This window comes from Siphateles boraxobius, unplaced genomic scaffold (assembly GCF_051911475.1).
Source record: "Siphateles boraxobius isolate OS27281-9 unplaced genomic scaffold, OSU_SipBor_1 19, whole genome shotgun sequence".
Taxonomy (NCBI): domain Eukaryota; kingdom Metazoa; phylum Chordata; class Actinopteri; order Cypriniformes; family Leuciscidae; genus Siphateles; species Siphateles boraxobius.
In genome coordinates this window covers 18385234-18412046 of record NW_027508799.1, presented here as the reverse complement: position 1 = coordinate 18412046, position 26813 = coordinate 18385234, and the positions used below count along the sequence as shown (strand labels likewise).

General features: G+C 39.7%; 1 protein-coding gene across 2 annotated transcripts in view; it reads right to left on the bottom strand.

The window, feature by feature from the left end:
- The window catches only part of cpm (carboxypeptidase M), a 44877-nt gene extending 18064 nt beyond the window's left edge, over positions 1-26813 (bottom strand). Inside the window, exons 1-4 of one of the 2 annotated variants that reach the window (XM_077234096.1) lie at positions 26607-26813; positions 25086-25287; positions 10943-11040; positions 625-794 (exon numbers count right to left, since the gene is read on the bottom strand). In XM_077234096.1, coding sequence (XP_077090211.1) covers positions 625-794; positions 10943-11040; positions 25086-25251 — 434 coding nt within the window. In that variant the 5' untranslated portion in view covers positions 25252-25287; positions 26607-26813. Of the gene's footprint in view, positions 1-624; positions 795-10942; positions 11041-25085; positions 25310-26606 lie in introns of those variants that run through there. The other variant, XM_077234095.1, reaches the window with a different exon arrangement.

Genomic DNA, 26813 nt, shown 5'->3' with positions numbered 1-26813 from the left:
TGAAGCTGAAAGTCACCACGGACCAATCAGCTGTAAGCTCGAGGCTACAATTCACCAATATCATTGGTTTTCCCATTTCGATTTAAATGCAGGGATCCAGACTGCGACTATATGGTCACATTTTGTGACTTTTTCCTGCCGGTGCCACTGCATTTTTTTAGAGGTCGCACATATCCCACTACTTATTTGCCTAAATGGTAAGCGCTGCCATTTCTGTTGCGTCTTAAAAACATCCAATGGCAAACTTGCCAAAAGCAGAACAAAACGGCACTATTCATTTGAACTGCACCGATTATTATCTCGGTCCAAAAGACAGCGCAGAGCAAATGCGTTTAGTCGCTGACTGGTGTCAATAATAGCGAGATTCAGTGAGAAGTATTCAAGTTCTCAAAAACAAACCACAAATGTCTTGGTGATTTAAACTAGTTTAAAGCCACATGAAACCGCACTGACTTGCACATCAGACAGGAGAAACATTGTGCTACAACAATCTAGGCTTTTTTAACCACAAATCACCAACATTCACCATGGATTTACAGTTGTAACAGTATTACAAGCATGGTATTGTGGCACAAATGTGGGATATTCATATCAAATTGTATTATTTATCTCTCTCTCACTTACCGCCCCACTGAGCTCACGCAGTCCCGGGCAGATGATTCAAAGCCGTCCGGGTTCATGGATGGCAGGATGTGCACACGGCTGCTGTTCAACATATGTGTCACCAGCGGATCACTCAGGTAATGGCTGGTCAGATAATTGATCAGCTGAAGCAGTAACACACGCCCTACAACCTGCACACAGAGAAACAAATACATAGTCAAAAAGAAAAAAGTTTCAACTTTAAAGATTTTTGATAATACTGCTATTTTGATAAATCTGTTTCGCTGTGCATACATTTATGAATTATATGGGCTCATATCATTTCGGAGTCTCTAATGGCGCTTTTCCACTGCATGGTACGGCTCGGCGCGGCACGCCTCGGTTCGCTTTAGCTCGGTTGCTTTAACACTGCAGTTAGTACCGCTTCAAAGTGGGTGGGATTATGACTGATCTTTATAGTTTATCCGCTCCTCAGCAAAAAACAAGAAGAACGTCTGCACTTCGTCCACTGACCACAATTCAGCCATTTCTTTTTTGGAAGTTTTTTTTCTTCAAGCAATCAAACAAGTCGTTTTAAAACAGGTGCTACAGCGGTGGCTGTTACTGGCTACTTAAATCCAGCGGGTTTGATGTCTCGCAAATACAATGACACTGGTAGTGACGATTCTGTCTGTCTGACCAACCAGTGATCTGCAGTGTTTTCACGTCACATTTTATTATCTGTAGGAGCCAAATGAAATTTGTTCCACCACTAGATGGCGCTGTGCATCTGTGGTGCAGGTGAAAGCCACACCTGTTCCTTCACATGGTATTAAAACTGAGTTGGGTTGAATCAGAAGGGACAGGTTGCGGGAATCTATGGTTCTTACCATAGAAAGCAATGCAATGTAAAACCTCTGTAACATCTCAATAAATGGACAAAAACAACTGTTCAAACGGATATCGGTGTGTGCAGTGTTTTATGTGTGAAGAACGCCTTACCACCTGCCCTGGGCTTAAGGAAAGCCACTACAGTACGGTACACTTGGAACCTCAACAGAGGTGGTACCATTTAAAGCGAGCCGAAGTGAGCCGTACCGTACCATGCAGTGGAAAAGCGCCACAAGTGAGTCGTACCTAGCCGAGCCGTACCATGCAGTGGAAAAGCACCAAAGCGTGCCGTACCGAACCGAACCGTACCGTACCATGCAATGGAAAAGCGCCATAAGTCTCCTTTTTTGGAAAGACACCTAAATTTACCCTGAAAAAAGCGTGAAAAGAATACAATTTTGTGAGAATCACCCTTACTTTGCTAGATATACAGTAGCAAATGTATGTAATGTATATCGTTTATATAAACAGAACATAGATGGCTTTTATCTTGTTGCTTTATAGCGTCATGCACGGGCCGTTTACGTCACAGGAGTCGAAGTGATGCATTGTAACTGTTTAATTCAATTCAATACATCAAACTTATATTTGTTCATTCAAATGTAATATCTTCAATTATAAATCCACACAAATTGCATTAGTATTTGTCATGCTTAACAGAACAATGGCAGAATCTTCCGCAGGAAATGAATTGCTCCATTCCTAGTAGGAGATCACTGAATAGATAGTTAATGCCACATCGGTGTTGTCTCTTCTGGACGTCACAGGACGCCAGGGGCGGTTTGATGTGGTTAAAGGAGAGTTCGCACGGCTATTCTCATCTTACAGGAGCAGCTATACCAGAAACTACTTACAGAACCTGATGCCCGAGGTGCGTATATAAGACAACATGCAAGCATTGAGACTACAGATAGATAGTATCGGTATGGTGTGAATATCTCTGTACTCTTCCTAAGAAACGACTGCCTCTGTTTGTCCCAAGGACAACCCATTTTTTAGAAATCTATATTTGAATGAGACTCTGAAGTTACAGTGCATCGTCATACACATCATGACACCGTGAGACCTGTATTTATGAAGCACAAGTTCAGACCAGCAGAGTTGTGGGTTAAACTGTCTGTCCTGGAGTGTTGTAGTCTGTGTCTAACAGTGGGTCACGGTGTGTACGATTGCTTTTAACTGTGAAACAGACCACAGCACACATCAGTTCATCAGTGTGAATGTGATAACACACCTTTCCAAAAGAGTAGCAACAACCTCACTCATACAAACAGACACCCATAAACAAAACATGCCAATGCGTATAAGCACAAAGCATACATCCTTATAATATATATGTTAATAGGGCTTAATTTCCCAGAAAAGCACAATGAAAAATGTAGAGGCGTTTTGAACATTTATCAAACAACAGTTTAAATATACAGTTTCCTTCCTAATGTGTAATTTAAATGGTTTCATTCTGTTTTGAATGATTATCGGCATTAGAAAAAAGGCTTACTGCTGTCCTGTCCCTAATTGGACTTTTATAAACTATTCAACTACATCAGCTTATAAATCTGTTATATCACAATTCTTTTCATCTTTTTAATAGTTTCATTTGAGGACTTAGTGGCATACTAAGTTTTGTCCTGTTCCTTCATCAGACCATGAGCATTTCAAGTCCACACAAGAACCACTGGCTCAATAAGACCTCTAAGCAAATTCTGTAAATACAGAGAGCTGAAAACATACACTGATGATGATATATTGAGTCATGTAGTTCTCCCTGTCCCCATCAGCAACGTGACCAACTCATCTCAGACAAAAACATCTGCTCCAGTGGCAATTATACTGTTCAGAAGAAAACAGTAAAGTCTGGTTTCACGGTTCATTGGCACATCTTAAATAGTCCTTGAACATTGTACACGTCACGTCATGTTTGCATTACTGCAAATTGCTTTACTTAGTGGTCATATGTTGACATGTCATTACATTTCTCTGTTAAAACGTTCAGTGATGTGGTTGAAACTTTACTGATGTGGTTTGGTTTTTGTTTACCATTCAATTTACATAGTGTCCATCTATTGTAGTTGAAAAAAGTGAACAACAACAAGATCCAATAACTGTGTACCATTTCCTTTCAAAAGACCACAACAAACAGTACACCCTCAGTCCCTTCAACGTCCCAGAAATGACTACAGGGCCACACGCCAGGCCTGAAAAACATGATGTTCTTCATGCGGTACCCTGATGCTCACACTAAAACACCTCTAGATCAACTCCCAAAACATTTCAGCATGTGTGTGAGGGCACAGACAGATCTCTCACACCTGTGGGGTGATGCATTTGAGGCCAAGCTTATACTTGTTGGTGAAATAAAACACCTTTGAGAGAAAAAAAAAAAAGGAAGAAGGGTCCAGTTTAATAATTTAGGGAGGAATTCTCACACCCACACAGGATTTTGCTGACATACTAAACAGCTGTGAGTATATTTGGTTGTAGATTCCTGGAAACTATCCCTTTATGTTGTGAAATGTTTTGTTAATATGAAAAGACAATAGTTTCCTGGCTAAAAACTTTGATTTTGATTATTTCTTTTGTTGAAAAGACAGATAAATGAAGAAGAAAGTCAAAACATTAAATGTCATGGATGGATATTAACTGAGTAATCCAATATTGACTAATCCAATAGCAGATATTTGGAGCCAGATTACAGGGGGTTACAAATTATTACATCATATGTCAATGTGTCATACGTCATGTCTCAATTATTAAAGTTATCTCAATATGATTTTACATTATGGTTATTTGAGTGGATTACTGACATTTTGGCTTTCATCACCATTTATGTTGGTCTTTCTTCATAAAAAAAATAAGAAAAATAAATTAAATTTGAGCCGGGGAAGTTTCTGAAATTTGGTTGATTTGAAATGGAATGACCCTTAAGACTTTAACTAATTTAAGACAGTGCTTATGAGGATACTCGCAAAAAATAGGGCTTCGACATAATTTTGTGTGTTTTTTTGTCACTCAAGCTTAATAAATCACAAAAGAGGACTGCTGCGTCCTGTCTGAGAAGAGGCTTTCTGTTTCGGGTGTGTGTTCACCCGAGATTCTTCACAGACAGAACGCCAGCACTGAATGTTCTATTTTATATCATATTATGCTGTGAATAAATGATTGGCTGTATAGGTTAACTGATATATCGATTTTGCAGATTTATCTGCCTCGATAACAGATTTCTGGAACTATCGGTTATCGGCAACAATCCACACCGATAGTTTTTCCTGGCTGCGTCCATTGCGGGAGTGGCTGAGAAAAGTCTGCTGTCATTACACAGTAAAAGAGGCAAAATTAAAACTATCACTGAAGCCTCGTGCTGTTTGTTCTGACACATGAGACATGACGCTACAATCTTCATAAAGCTGAATACACAGATAAAGATTTAAAACTTTGACTATGTATATAGAACATTACAAAACACGTTGTAATTATACAATTATTATTATGTTGACTAAATGGTGCATTAAAAGAGAACAGCAGTATGTTTGCCAACAAGCCTGAGAGAGGACATTAACAGTGGTACCTCAAGTGCTTAGAACAACGTGGCAAAAATAAATCCAAAACTAATGTTTAAATGCCATGATTGTGACAGTCTATTTGCCTTAATGTATATCCAGTTAGGCACAATTAATCGGATGAAAAATCTAAGTAATCTCGTGTTTAAAAGAAGACTCAAAACAGAAAAGCGATTAATAAAATGACCACTTGTTTTAAATTCTATCACTAAAATCATTTTTTTCCCTCTGTTCAGCAGTTCTTATTTCCACTGGTAAAAAAAACAACTGAACTGATTTGTCCCTTACATGTCAGACAGGTGGTCTTGTCATGTCTAAGTAGGCAATTCTTTACCAGACTTTATGCTGATTACTGCTGGTCAAAAATCTGGCTTTGTAAAACTTTGTAAGTTTTTTTCCTGAACTTCACTGTTGCCTATAAAAGCTTCCTTTTTTTATTGAGTGAATATTTTTGGATCTATTTCTGATTCCCGAGGGATGTGGGCTGCTTTTTTAGGTTGGCATACAGACAACAAGAGATTTAAATAAACAAACACACATTATACCCCCAGCCTCATGTCAAGACCACTCAAACACTGACTCATCACAATCTTAATGTATTTTTTACAATAAAAAAAGATCATGCTACAGTTGGAACAACATTGAGAGAGAGAGAGAGAGAGAGAGAGAGAGAGAGAGAGAGAGAGAGAGAGAGAGAGAGAGAGAGAGAGAGAGAGAGAGAGAGAGAGAGAGAGAGAGAGAGAGAGAGAGAGAGAGAGAGAGACCAGGGAAAAAAGGGAGCTACTGTTGAAAACCTCCGGTAGGACTAAGATCAGTCTGTATATTCACAATCGTGCTTTCATGCAGCGCAGCTTGTGCAGGCGGTGAGTCCGCTCTGGCCGGAGCAGCGTGCAGCAGAATAATTTAAGACTGAAGTAAAACCAGAGCTGGAAAAAGACAAGTCAGTCACACTGAACTAAGGCCGAAGGTCATTTGACTGTTACACAGTCACTAGACTTTAGCTTTCCATGAATTTCTCTCTCACTGTTGGTTACTTAATGGGATCACTGTTTGAATGCAAAATAATGCTGATTCTACATGCCTGTAGATGATACTTTGAAGATGATAGAGCTACTACTGTATGCTGGCATTCTGTTTATGTTATAGACATGAATGCTCCTCAAATGGTGAAGCTTCTTGAAAAGGATTTAATTTGGATGATAACACTATTCTATTGGGAAAATCCAATAGACTTTATAAAGGGACCCAAGCCATACAGACCAGAATATCATCGAAACTTGGGCTGTATTTAAAATCGCCTCCAATACCTTCACACATACCCCCCGGATAAGATGTCAATAGGCAATTGCTTGGAAATGTCTTGACGTTATTATAGGTCTAGCTGTATGATATATCATAAACAGAAGAATGTTCCTTACCGCATGCTGCTATACATGTCACCCATCTCCATCGAATCATTTTTGTTTTCGCTCTTCTGATGATTTACAGCTTTCTCTTTCTGCAAATTGTATAATTGTATAGGTGTATGGTGTAGGTATAGCAATATGACCCAGCACCCAAAATACTATCAAAACTAGAGCCCGACCGATATGGATTTTTGGGGGCCGATGCCGATACCGATAAAAAAAAGCCTGATACCGATATATCGGCCGATATTATTTATGTGTACAATAGCAATATTATGTATGTGTATTATAGTACAGTACCAGTCAAAAGTTTGGACACACTTTCCTATTGGGGTGTACAAACCTTTGATGGGTACTGTATATAGAATACACAGTATTTAAACAGAATAAGTATATAAAAGTTTTGTGGTGATCAAACACTTGTGTGACAAAGATATGTAATGGAGGCAGGGGGAAAGATAGACTGAGAATGATACATTTGAGCTGTAACCAAACTGGTGGAGGAAGAACTCAGATCTTTTTACTAAGGTAAAATGTATATTATCATAATGAAAACGTTTTTAATTACATAATGTACAGACTTTTATACTATTTTAAATTAGTAAGCAAAATGTACCTACTAAACGTGAAACTAGGCTACTCTTAATGCAAAATGGCCCTTTATAAAGTGTTATAATTATATAAATTATTGGAATATTGCTTGATGTTGTAACGTAGCGTTATAGGCAGAATGAGCTTTAACACTGTGTCTACACACCGGACGCGGCCCTTATTGCTCGCGTGAGTCGCAACAGCTGTTTACATGAGATGCGGAAAAGCACCCGTTACAGAGCAGAATGGTCCATCCGTTTACTGTCGGAGATTTGTCACTCGCGCCACGCATTTTAATCAATGTTTAATCAATCAATTGCCTAAAGAAATATTTCCCAATACAAACACAAACTGAGAAACGTACAACCTTGCTTGATATTGCTAAACCTATGCTCTTTAATTGAGCTTTTTATGAACAAACAAGCAATTGTTGGAATAGATTCAACACAGATTAATTATTTTTGTTTCATAAATGAATGCCCCAAGTAATGCAATTATTTACATTTATTCTGAGTAATGCATTAATGTAATGCAAAATTCCCCTCTCTTCTCCTCTTTCATCCCTCCGTAATCCATACTAGCCCTGTCTGTGTTTACAGTCTGTATGCTCTCTTTAGCTAGATGTTTAAAAGAGACTTTTTGCAATTCGGGGTTATACAAAAGGATTATGTTCTGTCTTATGGGGTCATTAAGAGATTCGGACCATTATAGGAGCACTTTAGTGGTGTATCAAATTCTGGCACACCTCTTTTTATGAGATGACTCATGGAGGCGGATGGGTAATGCTTACGTGACTAATTTGAGTAATGTTTACATGTTTACAGTTTTATGAAATTCACCTCCCTTCCTTGCATTTGCGTGATTTGAAAACGTCAGACAGGATGCGGTCTCATTAGGTGACACCATGGTGCCATACAAGTAAAGCTTTGACTGGCTAAATGTAAAAGGTCATTTCACAAATGTACAGTAGCTACTGATATATGTGAAATCATTTGAATCTGAATTGTGTTCTTTTTATATTATAAAAAATAACAAAGAAAACTTGACTACAAAATGACAGTATGCAAACTGATGATGTTCGAAGATGATCACAGATGTTCACAGTGCTTTTTAATGTGTTGCTATTGCATTCTAGGTGGTTGCTTATTGACTAAAATCAAAGTCAGATCAAAAGTCAAAGGAACTTGGACTTTAGCTGGGTTTAACCGGTCAGAAAGATTTGCAGCTTGCCATTGCCGAGTTGAAAACCGAGACGTCAATTTAAAAAATGTCTGCTTCCCTTAGTGACGTTCGGATTAATGAAATATGCAAAGTGGATTTGATGATGTCAAATACAAGACATTTTTATGTAGCAACAGTAGCACTTCATTCAGTACTTTATGTGCTGCTTTATGTAGAACGCACATATGTGCAAGAACTTAATTTAAATTCAAATTCCAAAGTTATTTAAATACCAATAAAGCAATATAAGATTAAGATTACATGATAAGAGTTTTTACAGTTTTAAAAACGTGGATTTGTCGGGAGAGTAGACCACAATACTGCAGCATCTGTTGTCTTTTCCATATCCACAGCGGAAAATAAAAATAAACTAATCTGGGAGAAAAGAACACAGCAGACTGACATTAGCTTCTTATTATACCAATGTCACATTACAATTTCAAGATTGACATTATTTTTCTGATGGATAAAAATAAAGCATGATGGAAAATGTATATGCTTATTCAGTCAAACTGATGGATAAGGAGTAAGTTAAGTGCAACCCTATTTGGAATGAGTTGTTTCAGTCTTTTTGATTTGAAGTTCCCCAAACCAGAAGTGCCACCCATAATTTAAAATGCAGTAGATGTGGAAAGTCATCCCTGCAAATTAAAACTAGGACAGAGTACATTTTTGGTAACACTTTAGTTTAGGGTCCAATTCCCACTATTAGCAAGTTGCTTATTAGCATATCACTAGGATATTGGCTTATTATAAAACAAATATTAATGCCTTATTCTGCATGATCATATTCAACATCCCATTTTCCTACCCAATACCTAAACTTAACAACTACCTTACTATTAATAAGCAGTAATTAGGATTTTATTGAGGCAAAAGGCATGGGCAGTGTTTCCACCAAAATTACCCCTGACAATTTGTCCTAGAAACTTTTTTTCCCCCAGACCGGTTGCTTTTTGCGTTTCCAACGTGGTCTAAAGCACCGTGAAATTAAGCAAATTAGTCAGATGACGTAGAACTGCACGCACCGCAATAGATTTGTGTAAATGGTGATTAAAATGAAATGCTGTGTGGAGTCAACCAATCAAAATGTGGCATGAACTCAGCCAATCAGCATGTTCGGTGCCGAAGTCCCAGCCCCGAAAGTTCCTGAACTTTGAAAAAGTACTACCTCGCAAGCAGGGACATTCTGAGGGGGAAATTTGTACCCAGAACTTCATTTAGACCCTGATTCCTGTGGTCGAAAACACACATACCCCTTTTCCACCAAAGCGTTTTGAGAGCCGGTTCGGAGCCGGTGCCTGCGCGCGAACCAGTTCTTTGTGTTTCGACAGCCAAAGAACCGGTTCTCGGCCAGGAAAACTGGTTCCAAAGCGGCACCAACTTTTTGCTGGACTAGAACCAGAGAACCGTTCTTTTGGCACGTCATGCTTACGTTGGGGGGCTGGGGGCGGGTTTAGATGTGTCCTAAACATCTTTTCTGACCGCAAAGCCAGGAGAAACATTTGCAGAAACACGATGTAGTCCGCCATTGTAATTGTTATGCTTGAAGTTGGCGCAAGCGTTTCTAGCTTTTTTTAAAAAAATTTTATTGAAAACATTATGTACATTTACATAATGCAGAGTCCCAACCCAAAGAAGAAAACAGTCACAAAATAGAACAAATAAACGGAGAGAAAAAAAAGACAAGACAGGTGTACATAACTAATCAGAAAAGATTACATATCAAAGGAAAAGATTAAAAGACTTACATATTTCAATTGTTTTTAAAGCCTTCTTGGTTCACGAGTTAGAGATAATCCCAAAGTAATGTTGTACTTGCAAGCGTTTCTAGCTGAGACGTAAAGCGACGTACACAGTGACGTAACGACGTCGTTCGCTGGGCGCTCTAGAAGTGGAAAAACAAACAGGTTCTGAGGAGGTTCGCAAGTTGAACCAACTCCGAACCAACTTTGAACCAGCACCAGTTCCGAACCCGTTCTTTTTTGGTGGAAAAGGGGTAACAGAGTCCCAACCCAAAGTTACTAGTTCCTGGGGAACGTTCCTGCGGTGTTAACACGGCTATAGTTAATATTTAGTAAAAAGTGAGAATTGTACCCTAATCTAAAGTGTTACCCTTTCCCCCCAAAAAAATCTCTCTCCTAAAGCTTTTTTTAGCCCATTACTCAAATAGTAATTCCAATCACAGTTTTTCTTCAGCAAATTTGGTTTAGTCTTCTCACAAAGACAGGAAGTACTGAATTCACAATAGTTCTGAGTGGTTCTGGAGGAGGAGCACATTGGTGAAAAGATCCCCCCTATACAGCCCACCTTGTATTTTATTTTTTTCCCAGTAAGGGTCACAGTCCACTGCTCCTCCCTGGCGTCCCGGCCGGTTCCTCGGACTGTAATGCTTTTGTGCACAGACCGCTTTTCCCACACACCCCTTACCGAATACGCCCCTTCAGACCAGCGCTGGCCCCTTCGCGCCCAAACAAGAAAAAAGAAGGAAAAAAAAAAAACCTAAACAAACGAAGAGCTAGATCTATTTAAAGAAGCCTCCAATTCCTAATTTAGCCTGATCTAAAGAAAACAGACATGCCAGACTGGGTTCTTTAGAAGCGGATCAGTAATACTGAACTGCTTACAATGCGAGACCAATTGAAAATAGAACCATGTTCTGTAATAAATAACAAAGGAACACAGCTGCATTACCTCGTTTCCGTGCATGTTTCCCACATATTTGAATTCCGGGATGCCTGTTCTGTGTTCTCTCGGATGTTGACCCAGTATTAAGACCCAGAGTTCTCGTCCTAGAAAGACAAAATGTATATGTTAATCGACTGCAAACAAATATTTCAATTAGTGAATCAGTGCATTTGCAACTGAATTAAGTAGTGTGGATCTTGTGCCAGTCACATGATTAATGTCTCACTGTTTACTGGGTTAACCAGATACTCAAATAATGTTTTTGCACAGTTTGGGTAGGCACCTGGCAACCCAATCCCGTGTAATCTCACGTCTAGCTCTTATTCACTCTATTTGTCTGTCTCGGTCTCTGTCTTTCAGAGGATTACTGAATATGGAGATCTCACATTCACTGTGCAAGTTAAAGCATGCTTGCTTCAGAACAAACTAAAATAAATAAATCTTCAAGATGAGCTTCAATCCAAACAGTAATCCAAACCAAGATTACTGTAATATTACAGTTTACTAAAACTTTTGTATTATAGTCTATTTTTAAATGAAATGTAGCTATTCCTGTGATGGCAAAGCTGAACTTACATCCTGCAATTGAGATGTAAGATGCCCGTAGCTAATTCAGTTCAATTCAAATGTACTTTTATAGTGCATTTCACAATACATATCGTTTTAAGGCAGCTTTACAGAAAATGCATGTCTACATTACAATTCAGAGTAATCTGTTATCAGAGGTGACTGTTTCTAAGTTAAGCATTTCAGAAATGTACATATATAAATCACGCAGTTACCTAACATCATGTATTAATTTAAATTAGAAACAATGAGCTCACTGAAGTATACAAGTTGTGAACATAATGTTTACCGTATATAGCAAATTTAAAATTGGTGCAAGTTAAGCTAAACATTTACAATTTGACAACTGCTTTAGCTTACAATAGGGTGCACTTTATTTTACAGGTCATGACCTTACGTGTAGTTACAGTGTTATTATTACCCAGTTATTGCAATTACTATAAGTATGTACATGGGGAACAAGACTGTAAAATAAAGTGCTACCGAAATGTTAAATTCAACTAGCAGTAGCCTAATTTTCAGTGATGCAAACAACTCGAGTGCCAGAGCCATTTATAACATACTAGGCATATTAATAATTAATAATTAATAATATTTCCTGACAGCCTTGCAGTAAATTCACTTGTAATGCATACATAGACCACAACAGGTAAAATGCATGGCTTTGACAAGTGTGTTAATAGGCTGTGGTTAGGACAGTCACTTAGTCTTTTTTTAAAAAATATATTAAAAAATAAAATCCAAATATTTTCTCTTTTTGAAATCGCTGCAACCTTTGCATATTGATAGAGTACGTACATTGCTGTCCTGTGCTCAAAATCGGAATGAATAGTTTCACCTGAGTGAAAATTTAAGTAAAATTTATTGTAATTTTGTTATTCCAAAAAACAAATGCAACTCTTCACAGCCATGTGTTTACTTTTCTTCACTGACAAAGTGAACAAGACGAAAAGTGAAAATACATGCTTTTAAAGCTATTGCTATCCAATTTTTGCCCTCCAGACTTCTTAAAATGCAAAAATGTATACCCCCATCCACACATCCCACCATTTTTTGTGTGGAACTTACACACCAGTCAGTAGTACTACCTGTGAGAACGTTTTTTATTGTGCACCTTTACAAAGATCATGGGGACCATCCGGGACATCCCCAGGCACCAAAGGTAGAGGTACTATTGTGGCCTCCCAACTAATCTGTGGTGTGTGTGGTCCATGTAAAGCTCTCTGAGGTGTGGACCTTGAGATACATGAAGCCTTTCACTCTCACTAGTGGGCCTCTCTCCAAGTCCACAATAGTTTCTTTAGTTACTTTTAGAAAGAGTGTCAGGTTCTCTACCTCCAACAGATTAGCAACTTTTACTCTAAATTCGTGTAATATTACTGGATTAACTTTTCTGGTAAAGGCATCTGTTATTCACCCCACCAAAATGCTGTTAAATGCACAATTTATACAGTTGTTCATGATGTGTCACAGTCCATAAAATTTACTTGTAAGGGGCCATTCACACAGAACACATTTTTCCATTCCAATGTGCTATTTTCCCATTCCTTTTCTTTGTAAACTCGCGCTAGACGGACTTGTATAACCGTTGCGTTTGCGAATGACACAGCATTCTAAAAATGTTAAAATCAGTTTAACTTTTAAAAAATGCCTCTCGAGATCTTGTGTTTTTTCCCCATTCCACTGCCTGCGTTTTGTGTCTTTCAAAGCAAAAACGCGTTTGGTGTGAACGAGTCCTAATTGCGTCAATCTCTGTGACTGGGTCAAACTCATTGAAAGCAGACTTCTTGCAGTATGTCAGAGCATCACAACCTTATACATGCTCCAACGTGCATGCCTAATAGTATGGCTTTGTTCACACATCGATTGAGAACTTTAACAGCTTGGTTTGGCATTGCCAGCATTTATTTGATGACATTTTGACAGCGAGTCCTGTTCACACACAACATCCAAACAGAAAAAAACCCACAAAAAACATTTAGAGCCAAGTCTACATGTCATCGGAAAAGTCAACGGACTTCTGGTCCAATAAGCTTCAATATACTGTAATAATATCAGCCCAGCTATTAAAGTCCCTGGACTTTTATTCCCAAAGCAACAGAAGAGTGTAGGATTGATCTCTAATGTGTTTTTTTGTGAGATTTAAATTTGACTCTTTAAAATCGGCATGCAATGAAATTTCACCCCAGTTATTTTATAATTGCAAGCTATAGATCGTACTGTGAACAAACCAATGGTCATGGGTTTTATTTTTAAAAAATAATAATTTTGACCACATAATGTTTAATGAAAATGTCATAGCTGGACCTTCCAGTGAAAATCACAGATGATGTATGCAGGACTTCATTTAACCAATCATGTAATCTGCTTTAACCTCACCTCTGTAAACCCACTTTTGAGTGCAACGTCCACATCTGCAAATTCAATCAACAACCGATGCATAGAACCAAGTTAAAGGTGTACAGCATGACTATATTAGATGGTGAAAGATTAAAATGTCTTCACAATCTGCCTTTACATAGATATCATAGTGTAGTGCTACAGTGCAAAGGTTTTTTTATTATGGTTTTTAATTTTCTAATGTGGCGCTACACTCACATGCAGTTGTTCCATCATCATCAAAGTTTATTATTTGCATGCGTTTTAAAACCTTGCCAGTTCAAACTTCTGATATACAGTTGATGATATACCTGAAACGCATGAGTTCCCTATTTAAAAATTACTGTTTAGTAACAAATGAACCAGTCTTAAAAAACAACGTAAAGAATCATTGTAAGATATATTTTTGCCATTATGGCCACCTCTAGAACAATGCAATTTTTTTCTTTTTAGATAATCTGTTACACTCGGATGTAGTTACATTAAGAAAACATCTGTCGCTTCTTCCATTTCATTGCAACTTCAACAGAGGTTACAAAGAGTCAACCTCCCTATTACACAAATCACAAGAGCCGCTACATGCCACTTCTTCCATTAAAAAAGTTGTTTTTGCATTTCCTACCAGAACTGAAATCCAATTACTGCTGTTTATCAAACAAGACAAAATGATGTACAGAATTATGAATGCTTAAAGGATTTCTGTAGTGTAATCTTGATTAAGCCAACGATGTTGCCAAATGACAACTGGCATTTGTCTGGGTTGATAATCACCCTACAAGCGCTTTAGCTAATTAGGCCCAACTAATCAAGCATATGAAACATAATATTACATCAGAAATAATCATAGTCAGCCTCCACCCCCGTTCTTACCCTAGTGGGCAACTGTAACACTGATTAGGCCAAGACAGGGCAGTCAACAAACAAGGTCGGTCTTCCAGGCTAAGCAGCTGGTGTCCTAGATTACCTCTAGTCAGCTCGGGTCTCTTATTTCCTGGACTTAAATAGGCGACACAGTGGGATTAGGACAAGGGGTTAGCTTGACAGGGTAAGAGCGTACAATGGCTACACAATCTCCTTGAGGTCTGAAGTGATTGGAGAAATGGGCTTTACAATCAGCTAGTAACAAAAGATTCTAAGGGATGAAGGAGATGGGAACAACTTCATAAGGGGTTGCTTTCTTGAAGTGAGACTCCATCAGCTAAATGAAATGGTATGGTACCGCAGTGTCCTTGGATTAGCTTTGGGCACTACCTACATTAGCAGAAAGAGATTTTTAACGGGGGAAGCAGAGGTTTACTTGAGGTTTTAATCAACTAAAGTGGGCCCAGGAGTCAGCCTTGGGGCACTCCTCTTGTCTGGAGATGAAGTAAACGAGATTTGGTCTGAAGCATACGGAGGACCACCCTTGTAGAAACAAAGGTTGAGAGAATGTGTACAGCATGATATTAGCATCTAAATCAGATGGAGAAAACAGAGAGAGAGAGAGAGAGAGAGAGAGAGGAGAAGAGAGAGGGAGGGAGAGAGAGTTGGCAGCGGATGTGTTCTACTCAATGATGTTTTTGTGCTGAGCGAAAAGAGCAACCTGATCCATGAACCAAATCAACTTAAAATGTCACGGACTAGCAGCACCTTCACCAAAGATAAGCCAATGTCTCCATCACTCTGTAATCCTAAACACCGTAACTGTGAGCTAGGCGGCCACAGAAACTAATCAAACTTACTTAAAAGGAAAATCAGGGTACAAATGGCAGGGAGTGGTTATATCACAACTTTTATGTCTTACAGCATGCAATGAAATATCACCCCATTAATTTTTTTCAATCTTATTGTCTTTAGCAGCACTGATTTCCCTTTCAAATAATACATGGGATGAGCAAACGGTCCTTTCAAACATCCCCAGACAAACTTGTATTAAAGGATATATTTAGAATATATTTAAAAATCAACCCCAAACCTGTATTACACAGGATATATTTAAAACTCTCATTTATAATATAAAATAGCCCAAAATGTATTACAAAAATGTATTACAAATTATTATACATTGTTATTCCTTTTAAAATGAAACAGCAGAGAAATATAGTCTGTAATTTTATAAGAGCATTTAGATTGATATTGGCTTGACTGAATGGGAGATTAAGAAGGAAAGTACGAAAGATCAATAGTAATTGTGTCATTTTGAATAAATAAATAAATAAATATAACAACGATAATGATGATAAAAAAATTATATATAATAACATGGATGTATTTAATACATCAAAAGTGATTGTAATGACTTTTACATTTTTACAAAAAGATCCATTTAAAAAAAACGCTGTTCTTTTGAAATTCATATTCATAAAAAAATCATGAAAAAAAAGCAGCACAATCGTTTTCTACAATGATAATAATAAGAAATATTTGAGCAAATCAGAATATAAGAATAATATTAGTAATGGTTGCTGAAGTCCCTTTTCTTAACTGTTTTTACTCTGTTTTATCAAATAAATACATCTTTGGTAAGAATAACTTTTCAAAAACATTACATTTACATTTACATTTACATTTATTCATTTAGCTGACGCTTTTATCCAAAGCGACTCACAATTGCTATATTTCAGAGGTCGCACGCCTCTGGAGCAACTAGGGGTTAAGTGTCTTGCTCAGGGACACATTGGTGTCTCACAGTGGATTCAAACCCGGGTCTCTCACACCAAAGGCATGTGTCCTATCCACTGCTCCATCACCACCCCCATACATTAACTTGCAGACCCCAAATGTTTGAAAGGTAATGTTATTTATTTGATTTTTTTTACATCAGCCTAATATTTTTAATATTCTAAAAGTGTTAAAGTTGTATGCTTTAAACAGGGCGAAATCATCTGGTTGGGAATCACTGTCATACAGGACCAGGATGAGCAACACTAAAATAAGAAAAAGCCTAAACCTTTAGCATGGAATCTTAATGATTGCGGACAATCATTTTAGTTAATTGTAAAACTACTGTCCTGTCACCCAAATGCAAATCAAATGTCAGCTTTATTTGTTATACAAATCTCTCAGCACAGGAGCTGCATTGTGCTCCTGTGCGGGCAAGTGTTTACCGGCTCTGTTTAACACTGTCAGATTGACCGTCTGTGGAAAAACAGCAAATCTTTAGCTGCACTGATTTCCCTTTCAAATAACAAATGGGATGAGCAAACTATCCTTTCAAACATCCCCAGACAAAACAGCCTGCTTCAAAACGTTCTTTCAGTATGACCGTATAGGCGTAGAGAAAGACCTTTGAAGCATGGCACTGAAGCTACCCATGATCCTTTTGTTGGGGTAATAGAGTAAAACTGGCTGGTCTTTCAAAGCACCTGAGTAGAACCATGGGAAACTAGTGTTCAAGCGAGTTGTGATTTTGCCGCTGATATGAACCGCTTTGCTACACTTCAACCGTTTTGGTATTTGGCGCTTAGAAACTACAAGACGTGAAGTTCGGACAGAGGCCAAAATTCTTATCAAATTTTGTGTATATATCACTAAATTAACAAAACAGTTTATCTGATGTGGAAGAAGGATTAAACCAATTTGAACATTATTAAAATACAAGTAGACTATATCAATCAAAAACCTAATCACTCTTTCGAGGGTTGAAAGCATTGTGGTTTTAATATGCATGAATGCTCCTGGAATTGCAATAAAACTAATAAGGCTTCACTCATAGTAAGTAATGATGTGTTTTGAATGTAATTGCATTAGAAAATTAATATAATCCCCTCATAAGCAAACAAATACTGCTAGAGCATTTCTCAGGACTAATTTTCAGTGGATGCAGATCAGTGCCCTAAAGTTAACCACATTAGTTAATGCAATGATGTTCAAACAGATTTAAAAAGTACTAGATATTTTTGATGCCACTGTTTATGTAAACATTAAACAACTGTCAGTAAACAATTCACAAATTTAAAAGGCACCTGCTTATCCAGTCATATGAGCATTTTGCTAATTAAAATAAATACAATTTTTCTTTTAAGGAATATCAAACGAGTAATTCGACCATAGACATGAGGGCGCAGGTAATATTCAGACTGTGATTGATAGTAATATTGCTTTTTTACAATCCTTAAAAAATTCAAACAAAGAGTGCAACGAAAAGGACCTCCAAGAAACATACTACGCAGTATGAATCGTGCTCCGTTCGCGTGAAACTCAACCAACTAAAACATGTTGCCACCTACTGGCGTGAGGTTGTAACCTACAGCCGCCGAATATCCGTGCCTCTAAAGGGGCGTCACACTACGCCTTTCGTTTCATAATTCCACTGACTTCCATTCATAAGCATGCGAATTTTCGCATTTCGACACGTTCCAAATTTTGGAAAACTCAGACTTGCGAATTATGTTACGAAGTGTGACCAATGACCTCTTCTTAGCTGAATATGCCAAATTTAAAGCAGCAGGTTTGCATTTCATTTAATTGTTATATATGTTGAATTTATGTTTTTTAATAAGGAAATACAGTGTCCAATGTCATATCTTATTCTGTGTAGTATCAGAGACAAATGTGCGAAGCCTACATATTTGTTTGGTTTGCATATAAGCTATATGCAGAATGTATAGAATGTAAGAATCTCATTCATTTTTGGAGTTGTCCTCATTTGGCTTGTTTTTGGTAATATTTCTGTCCATTTATCAAAGGAACACGCCAACTTTTTGGGACTTTATCCTATTCAGCGTATCCCCCATAGTTAGATAAGTCCATACATACCTTTTTCATCTCCGTGCGTGCTGTAACTCTGTTTGACGCACCCACCGCTAGCCTAGCTTAGCACAGAGACTGGATGTAAATGGCTACAGCTAGCATACTAATCCCAATAAGTGACAAAATAACGCAAATTTTTTCCAATTTACATGTTGTGATTTGTATAGTCACAGAGTGTACAAATCACAAGGTCATATGAAACACAGCCATCTTTTAACCATATAAATACTGGCAACTATATTCTCAGAAGGCGAAGCACTGCTACTTGGGCGGAGTGATAACCGCAGCAACTGAGAGACGCACTGATGTTCTAACGTCAACAAAACCAACGTGACTAACTAGCTAGTAGCTGACGTGAATGGTGATCATGGCTGACTTTGAGGAATTGTCGGATGATTTTTACTTGTTATCAAACCAAGATCCAGAACCATGTCGTTTTGAGCCAGAAAACACAGACGAGGAGTTAAAAACTTTGGTTCTCTTACAAGAGTATCTCTCGTACTGCGTAATATCTTACGCTATGGGGAAAACCTCTTTTCCACGAGATATTGAAGCCAAAAATTATCCTTTAATTTTGATTAATGTAAAACGCTGTGCGGCAGCGTGCAGACATAGGCAAGACGGCTCTGGCGCCTATTGGCTGCCCTGCGGCAACAGCAGCAAGCCTATCGAGAGAGGCCCTGCGTGACGTGACATCCAATGTGGGTGCTTCGCGCCCATTTCGTCGCGTCCCGCCAGAATAGGCGTGGCCTTGGCCTATAAATACGCTCGACAGGCTGATACAAACTGATTTTCATCTCTTCAGCGAAGCACTACTGCATCGCTGGATCCGGAGTGAGAAGCCGCGCCGTCTGATAGTAAGCCTTCTGCGGGACGAGCCTTCGAGCCTGAAGCCGCTGGCCTTCACCTCGCCGCCTTCAGCCGCCGTACCTGCTACGCTTTCCGGCGTTAATATCCTTTTTCACTGCTAGAGTGTGTGTACGCCGTCGCGACTCACACTCTCTCTCTCTCTATCTAAAAGAGCAGCGTCTTTTTGAAGACGCTTCGTTCCTGTGGAACTATTGCCATGGTGACTCTGAGGACTTGCCTGGCATTTTTTCTCCGAGTCTGCACTCCCGCCCGCTGTAGTGCCGCACCGCAAAGCGCCGTATTCAGCGGGTCCTCGAGCCTTCTCCAGCCGTGAAAGCTCGCCGGTTCGCCCGCCAGCTTCACCAGCTTCAATCGAGTCGCTCACTGACGGACAACGGCCGCCGCGCGCCGCCGCTTCCACCATTAGTGACGACAAGATAGCTGCATCGGTAGAGGAGGCCAGCTATTGCCATGGTGAGTGAGACTCCCGCCCGCTGTAGTGCCGCGCCGCAAAGCGCCGTACTCAGCGGGTCCCCGATCCTTCTCCAGCCGTGAAAGCTCGCCGGTTCGCCCGCCAGCTTCACCAGCTTCAATCGAGTCGCTCACTGACGGACAACGGCCGCCGCGCGCCGCCGCTTCCGCCATTAATGACGACGAGATAGCTGCATCTGTAGAGGAGGCCAGCTGCTATATCCCCGCGTTGGACAGTGAGGATTGGGCGAGCTCTGTGGATCTCCCCCTTCTGCCCGCGAGTCGTCAGGGAAACGGGCCAGCATCAAAACCGCGGCTAGCTTTCTTTACGTTATAAGAAAGCTACCCCGCCCCCCGTGGGCATGCGTCACCGGCGAAATGAGGAAAGAGTGTATTTTTAGTCTCGCCGAGGCCGGACCAATCTCCATTTCTCAAACATTTCTCAGCTCCTCTTAGTTTGAGCGGCTGAAAATGTCAATATTGCAGCAATGAGCCTGTTGTATAACACGCACGCCTGCAAACAAACGCCAACACACACAAAACTGTGATGACGCTCTATTATGTGCTCGAGCTATTTTAAGCTTTTGTCGTTTCCCCCTGTGGCTCAGTGGCGAAACCTACAGCCATCGCACGGGAGACTTGGTTCGATCCCAGCTCTAGCAGCAGATAAAATTTAGTCTCGCCGCGGCCAGACTTGCACTGATACTTTTTGCTCGTTCAGTTCCAAGAAAATGTGACTGTTCCAGTGTATTTTGCAGTAAGCAAGCCGGTACCATGGCCCGCTTGCCTGCACACAAATGCCGTTTCCACGGCGACCCAGAAAAATCATATAAGCAATGTATTTTCTGGTATTCCGGCCACAGCCGATGGTGTTATGAGTGTAATAAAAATGCCCACAGCCCAGTGTTCATTTCTACACACAAACACAGCCCGCCACAGTGCAGGGCTCGCAGATATGAAATCGACTCATGTCAATTGTGCATTAAATGTAGTGAATGTGCCCACAACCCAATGCCCACAAACACTACACACTGCATGTGCCACGTTTTCTGTAAAACGAAACCAACACACATACAGTCAGCTAAGACCCACAGTGTTTAAGTCTCGCCGCGGCCAGACTCCACCGAAACCTCTCGCTCCTTCAGTTCCAAACAATGTGACTTTTCCAGTGTATTTCGCAGTAAACAAGCCGGTACCACAGCCCGCTTGCCTGCACATTAACGCCATTTTTACGAAGACCCAGATAAATCCAATAAAGAGTGTATTTTTTGGTGTCCCGGCCATAGCCGATGGTGTTATGAGTGTTGTAAGAATGCCCACGTCACAGTGCCCATTCCCACACGCAGACACAGCCCGCCACAGTTCAGGGCTAGCACAAATAAAATCGACTCATGTCGATTGTGCAAACGTAGTGAATGTGCCCACGACACAGTGCCCACAAACACTACACAGTGCGTGTCCCACGGTTTCTGTAAAAACGAAACCAACACATATTCAGTCAGCGCAAGCCGACGGTGTTTTCAGTGCAGTAAATGTGCCCGCTGTCCCGCGCCCACATTCACTCACAGACACGCTGAACCCTACGGGGTTTGTCCCGCTCGTTCTCTCTCCACAATTTGTCATAGAGAAAGCGAGTGCGAACAGGCTGCCCACCGTGATCGGCGCGCCCCCCGCCTCGCACACTTTAAACACAGTGTTCATGTCTCAGCACACCGAAGCTCTGCAGCCGCCGCTGTGCCGCGGCCAGAGCCCGGATATCATTCTGCCTCTAGCTATCCACGCGAATGCATGGGCAATGCTTCCCGGGGTATCAGAATGGGTGTTGAACACTATAAAGAGAGGCTATTCGCTACAGTTCGCTCGACGTCCCCGCCGTTGCACGGCGCGTGTCGAAACCACGGTGGACAACGAAGTATCTCATCTACTTCGAACCGAAATAGCAAAACTACTGAGCAAAGGGGGCGTAGAACCTTTATCTCAGGCTCAGAGCGAAGGGGGTGTATACAGCAGATATTTTCTGGTACCGAAAAAAAGACGGGGGTCTCAGACCCATTCTAGATCTGCGACAATTGAACAAAGCGCTTCTGAAACGCAAGTTCAAAATGCTGACAACCAGCAAAATCCTCGCGCACGTGCGCCAGGGAGACTGGTTCATGTCAATAGATCTGAAAGACGCCTATTTCCAAATACAGATTGCGTCACGTCACAGGCGATTCTTGAGATTCGCCTTCGAGGGCCAGGCATATCAATACACAGTCCTACTGTTCGGCCTGTCCCCAGCACCCCGTATATTCACGAAGTGCATGGACGCGGCTCTCGCACCCCTGAGACTTCAGGGCATGCGAATTTTGAACTACTTGGACGACTGGTTGATTCTAGCTTGATCACGATCAGAGCTCATAGAACACAAGACCGCATTACTCGAGCATCTTCGAGAATTTGGGTCTCACAGTCAATTGGGCGAAGAGTTCGCTGTCTCCCAGCCAGAAAATCTCTTTTCTGGGAACAGTGATGGACTTGCTGTCTATGACAGCACGTCTGTCGCCGGAGCGAGGACTGAACATTCAGCGCGCCGTGAAATCCTTCCGCCGCGGCTCTATAGTCCCGCTCAAATGGTTTCAGAAAATGCTGGGCCTCATGGCCTCAGCATCCTCAGTACTTCAGCTGGGCCTGCTTCGCATGCGCCCACTGCAGTTATGGCTGAAAGCACGAGGTCCGCCCGGGGCTTGGGCCGCTGGTCTGTTTTGCTTCAGGGTCGACAGGAAATGCGTCTCGGCTCTGAAACCTTGGAAAAAAGCCGACTGGTACCAGTCAGGCGTGAGTCTGGGGACTCCCTCGAGTGTGATGGTGGTGTCCACGGACGCCTCCACCTCGGGATGGGGAGCGCTGCTCGAGGGCAGACCTTTCTTTGGCCAGTGGTCAGAATTGGAGAAGCTCCTACACATAAACTGTCTAGAAATGCTGGCAGTAGACAACGCGCTAAGGCCCAAAAGGCGCAAGGCGCGAAGCACCCCCATTGGATGTCACGTCACGCAGGGCCTCTCTCGATAGGCTTGCTGCTGTTGCCGCAGGGCAGCCAATAGGCGCGCGAGCCGTCTTGCCTATGTCTGCACGCTGCCGCACAGCGTTTTACATTAATCAAAATTAAAGGATAATTTTTGGCTTCAATATCTCGTGGAAAAGAGGTTTTCCCCATTGCGTAAGATATTACGCAGTACTCGTTCCCTCTCTAGAGAGAACCGAGGTTACGTTAGTAACCGAGTACGTTTTTGATAGACAAGATAGTCATCTAAAAACATAACGGAACACTTACCACAGCCACAGGTGATCCACTTTGTCCTGTCTGTGCTATCAATGGGATGGCCGTATCCTTCAGCACACGTTTCATGGTCCGTGTGGCAAATTCCATTTTTTCAAAATAGTCGTCCTCAGTGAAATGTACTGAGCAAACACGATGGTCCTTGATGATCTCTTCAGGTGTGTTTGGATCGATATCCAGAGCAAGTAGCCATTGATTCATCAGGTCAGCGTTTTTGGTTGGAATTCTATGAAACATCATTACCTGGTCTCTCCTGTTTATTGTCGCAGCTCTTTACAATACAGCGAACACCCATGATTGTAAACTATGCTTTTACTATCTAGTAATTGCTGACTCTATTACTCCAACTCTGAACATACTCTCTGCTCCTCAGCACGGCGCGTCTCAGGTGCTGCGGTTATCACTCCGCCCAAGTAGCAGTGCTTCGCCTTCTGAGAATATAGCTCCCAGTATTTATATGGTTAAAAGATGTCTGTGTCTCATATGACCTTGTTATTTGTACACTCTGTGACTATAAAAATCACAACATGTAAATAGGAAAATGTTTGCGTTATTTTGTCACTTATTGGGATTAGTATGCTAGCTGTAGCCATTTACATCCAGTCTTTGTGCTAAGCTAGGCTAGCGGTGGGTGCGTCAAACAGAGTTACAGCACGCACGGAGATGAAAAAGGTATGTATGGACTTATCTAACTCAGTGGGATATGCTGAATAAGATAAAGTCCCAAAAAGTCGGCATCACATCTAGCCCAACTATTTTTTTGAAAAAAGTTTTATTTGGTTATTTTACTTATGCCATGTTTTGTCTTATAAGGAATATTATTTAATTAATCTGCATCATCTATAATCGAAATTTATTTACACAAATGTAAATATGGGCGGAAATTAATGTTTTTAATTCTGAAGGCAGTTCGAAAATACCATAATCAATATAAATTAATAAAATGTCTAAAAAGGCTAAAAAGGTTATCCTAAAACTGTGGTTTGAATCAACTACCCCAGCTATGTCTCTTTGGATGTCCTATTTGCTGCTCTTTTGTAATGTACCACAGCTAAAGTAAACGGCGCCACTAGAAGGACAATACAATTTTGGTTGGGCCTTATTAAGATTTTAACAAAAGGTTTGAGATCTTGAGACTTTGAGATCCCTCAATTGTTTTGGTCACAGTTTCATTTTATTGTCATATTATTAATGTATTTGTATTTAGTCTCATGATTGTGGGAGGATATTTTGGATTTGTTGTAAATAGTTATACACATAAAATGTTTAATAAATAATCACAAATAAAAATAATGAAAGATGTAACATAATATTTCCAAATGTTTTATTTATATCTAAATGTTTTTATTTATTTTTATGTTTATTTTTCTATCTATTTTATTTAGTTATTTTACATTATTTTTATAAGTATTACTATTTTAATAATTTTATCCTAATGTGTCTGTTGTAAATCTAAATTTTTACAAGATCGCGCAAACACAGACAATGCAAACAGTGAAAAATCCCAGTGTTGAGGGACTGTATATCAAAAGGCCAATCAAATTAATTACTATTTTATGCATGCATACATACATGCATATGGCTCACTGTACTGCTGCTGTTTGTAGACTCATACAAAAATGTGTGTTGCACGATAAGCTCTCTAATGAACGGCCAGTCAATAAGTTTAACTTTTTGCATGCATTTGTTAAAATTGAAATGCCCTCAAACTGTACAACACCGTGTGCTCTTCTGCAGTAACACATACGGACAGAGAAGAATTTAACTCACAGAAGACAAACATAGGAAAATATTGTCATGATTGTGTTTAACGCTGCACCACAGCTGTTTTACCTTCAACAGACTGTCCGATGCTGTGTAGATGTGTGATCTCAGGATACGTCCTATTGACGTCTTTCAAGTACTGCTCCATTTCCATGCTGTTATGATAGCGGAAATCCAGACCGTGAATGGATGACAGCCAGGAGCATAAGTACAGGGAGAGCGTGAAGACGAACATCCTTTGAGCCAGCACAATAGAAAAGTGCGAGAACCTCTTCCAGAAAGAAAAAATAGAGACAACAATGATGTGATGTGACATTGTCTGTCAAACATGGATACCACATATGTTTAAAAGTCTGTAAGTTTAGAAAGACATTCAATGAATATAACATTCATTTAATATAATCTATCGACCATTTAAATGGAGTAAATTCAGTACTATAGCATTAATATCATCATACTTATATCATACCATAGTACCACCACAGTACTTTAAGGGCATTTCGTGCGCTTAGAATTATAGAGTTCTATCTCCGTTTAGGGTAGTTCTGAGAAATTGAGCATCAAAGTTTTTACATCCCTGGTGTTTTGTGTGATGGTACCTTTTTATTTTATTAATAACTACTAACAAAATATTTTTTTTGTTACAAAAATAACACCACACAGGCATTAATAAACACCCAATGGATAAGATAATGTCAAAAACTCAATTTCGACCAAAAGTGGAGATAGAACCGTATGATTCTAAACTCACGATTTATTAATCGCATGAGGCATAGATAGATAGATAGATAGATAGATAGATAGATAGATAGATAATTGAAAGACATACATATCGACAGACAGTCAGATAGATAGATAAGCATATCAAATGAGATAGATTAGACAGACAGATAGGTAGGCTATATGAATTCACAGACAGACAGACATATCACTGACAGTCAGATTGACAGATAGATATATAAACAGAGACAGACAGGCATATTGACAGACAAATCAATTGACAGACAGAAATAGATAGATAGATAGATAGATAGATAGATAGATAGATAGATAGATAGATAGATAGATATTATTACATTACTACTTTATCTATCTGCTTTAAACTCTCTTAAGTCACTTTGTGTTTGTTTTTAAGTATTTCAATATTTACGTTTGCCTTTCCCAGTAGGGAACTGTATATACCTAAATAAACTAAAATATAAAATATGCTATTACTGCGGGTAAAACAAACACCCATTATGCCCATAGCCTACCTGTTAAGGTAGCCATGAATCTCATACAAAAAAAAAAAAAAAAAAAAAAAATATATATATATATATATATATATAAATATATATATATATATACTGTAGTAGAAACATGATACAGTGATGGTTGTTTGATAGAAATCTCCTGTTTAAACCATACAGTATGTGTAGCATGAATGAACTATCAACAAATACAAAAACTAAAACCGTACTAAACAAATTAACAAGTAACGTTACTGCACCTAAATAAAATGTTTTTTTTTTTATAAAAGTGAAACAAAATGCAGTAGTTAAGGTATATTCACTGTAAAAAAGTAGTTAATGAGTTAATGAGCATTTTTACCTCTTGTGCGTTGGTTGTTCTCCGGCACAGTTTAACTTAAGACCTTCTCCTGTTTGTTTAGTTACTCCGCTGTCATTATAACATCTCACATCATGTTAATACAGTGCATATGTACCCCTCCAGTTCGTGTCATTGATGAAATGAAGGTGTCTTGTTTCATACCGCTGTGAGTTCTACTGACTCAAGCAAGCCTCGTGTGTTTGGTGT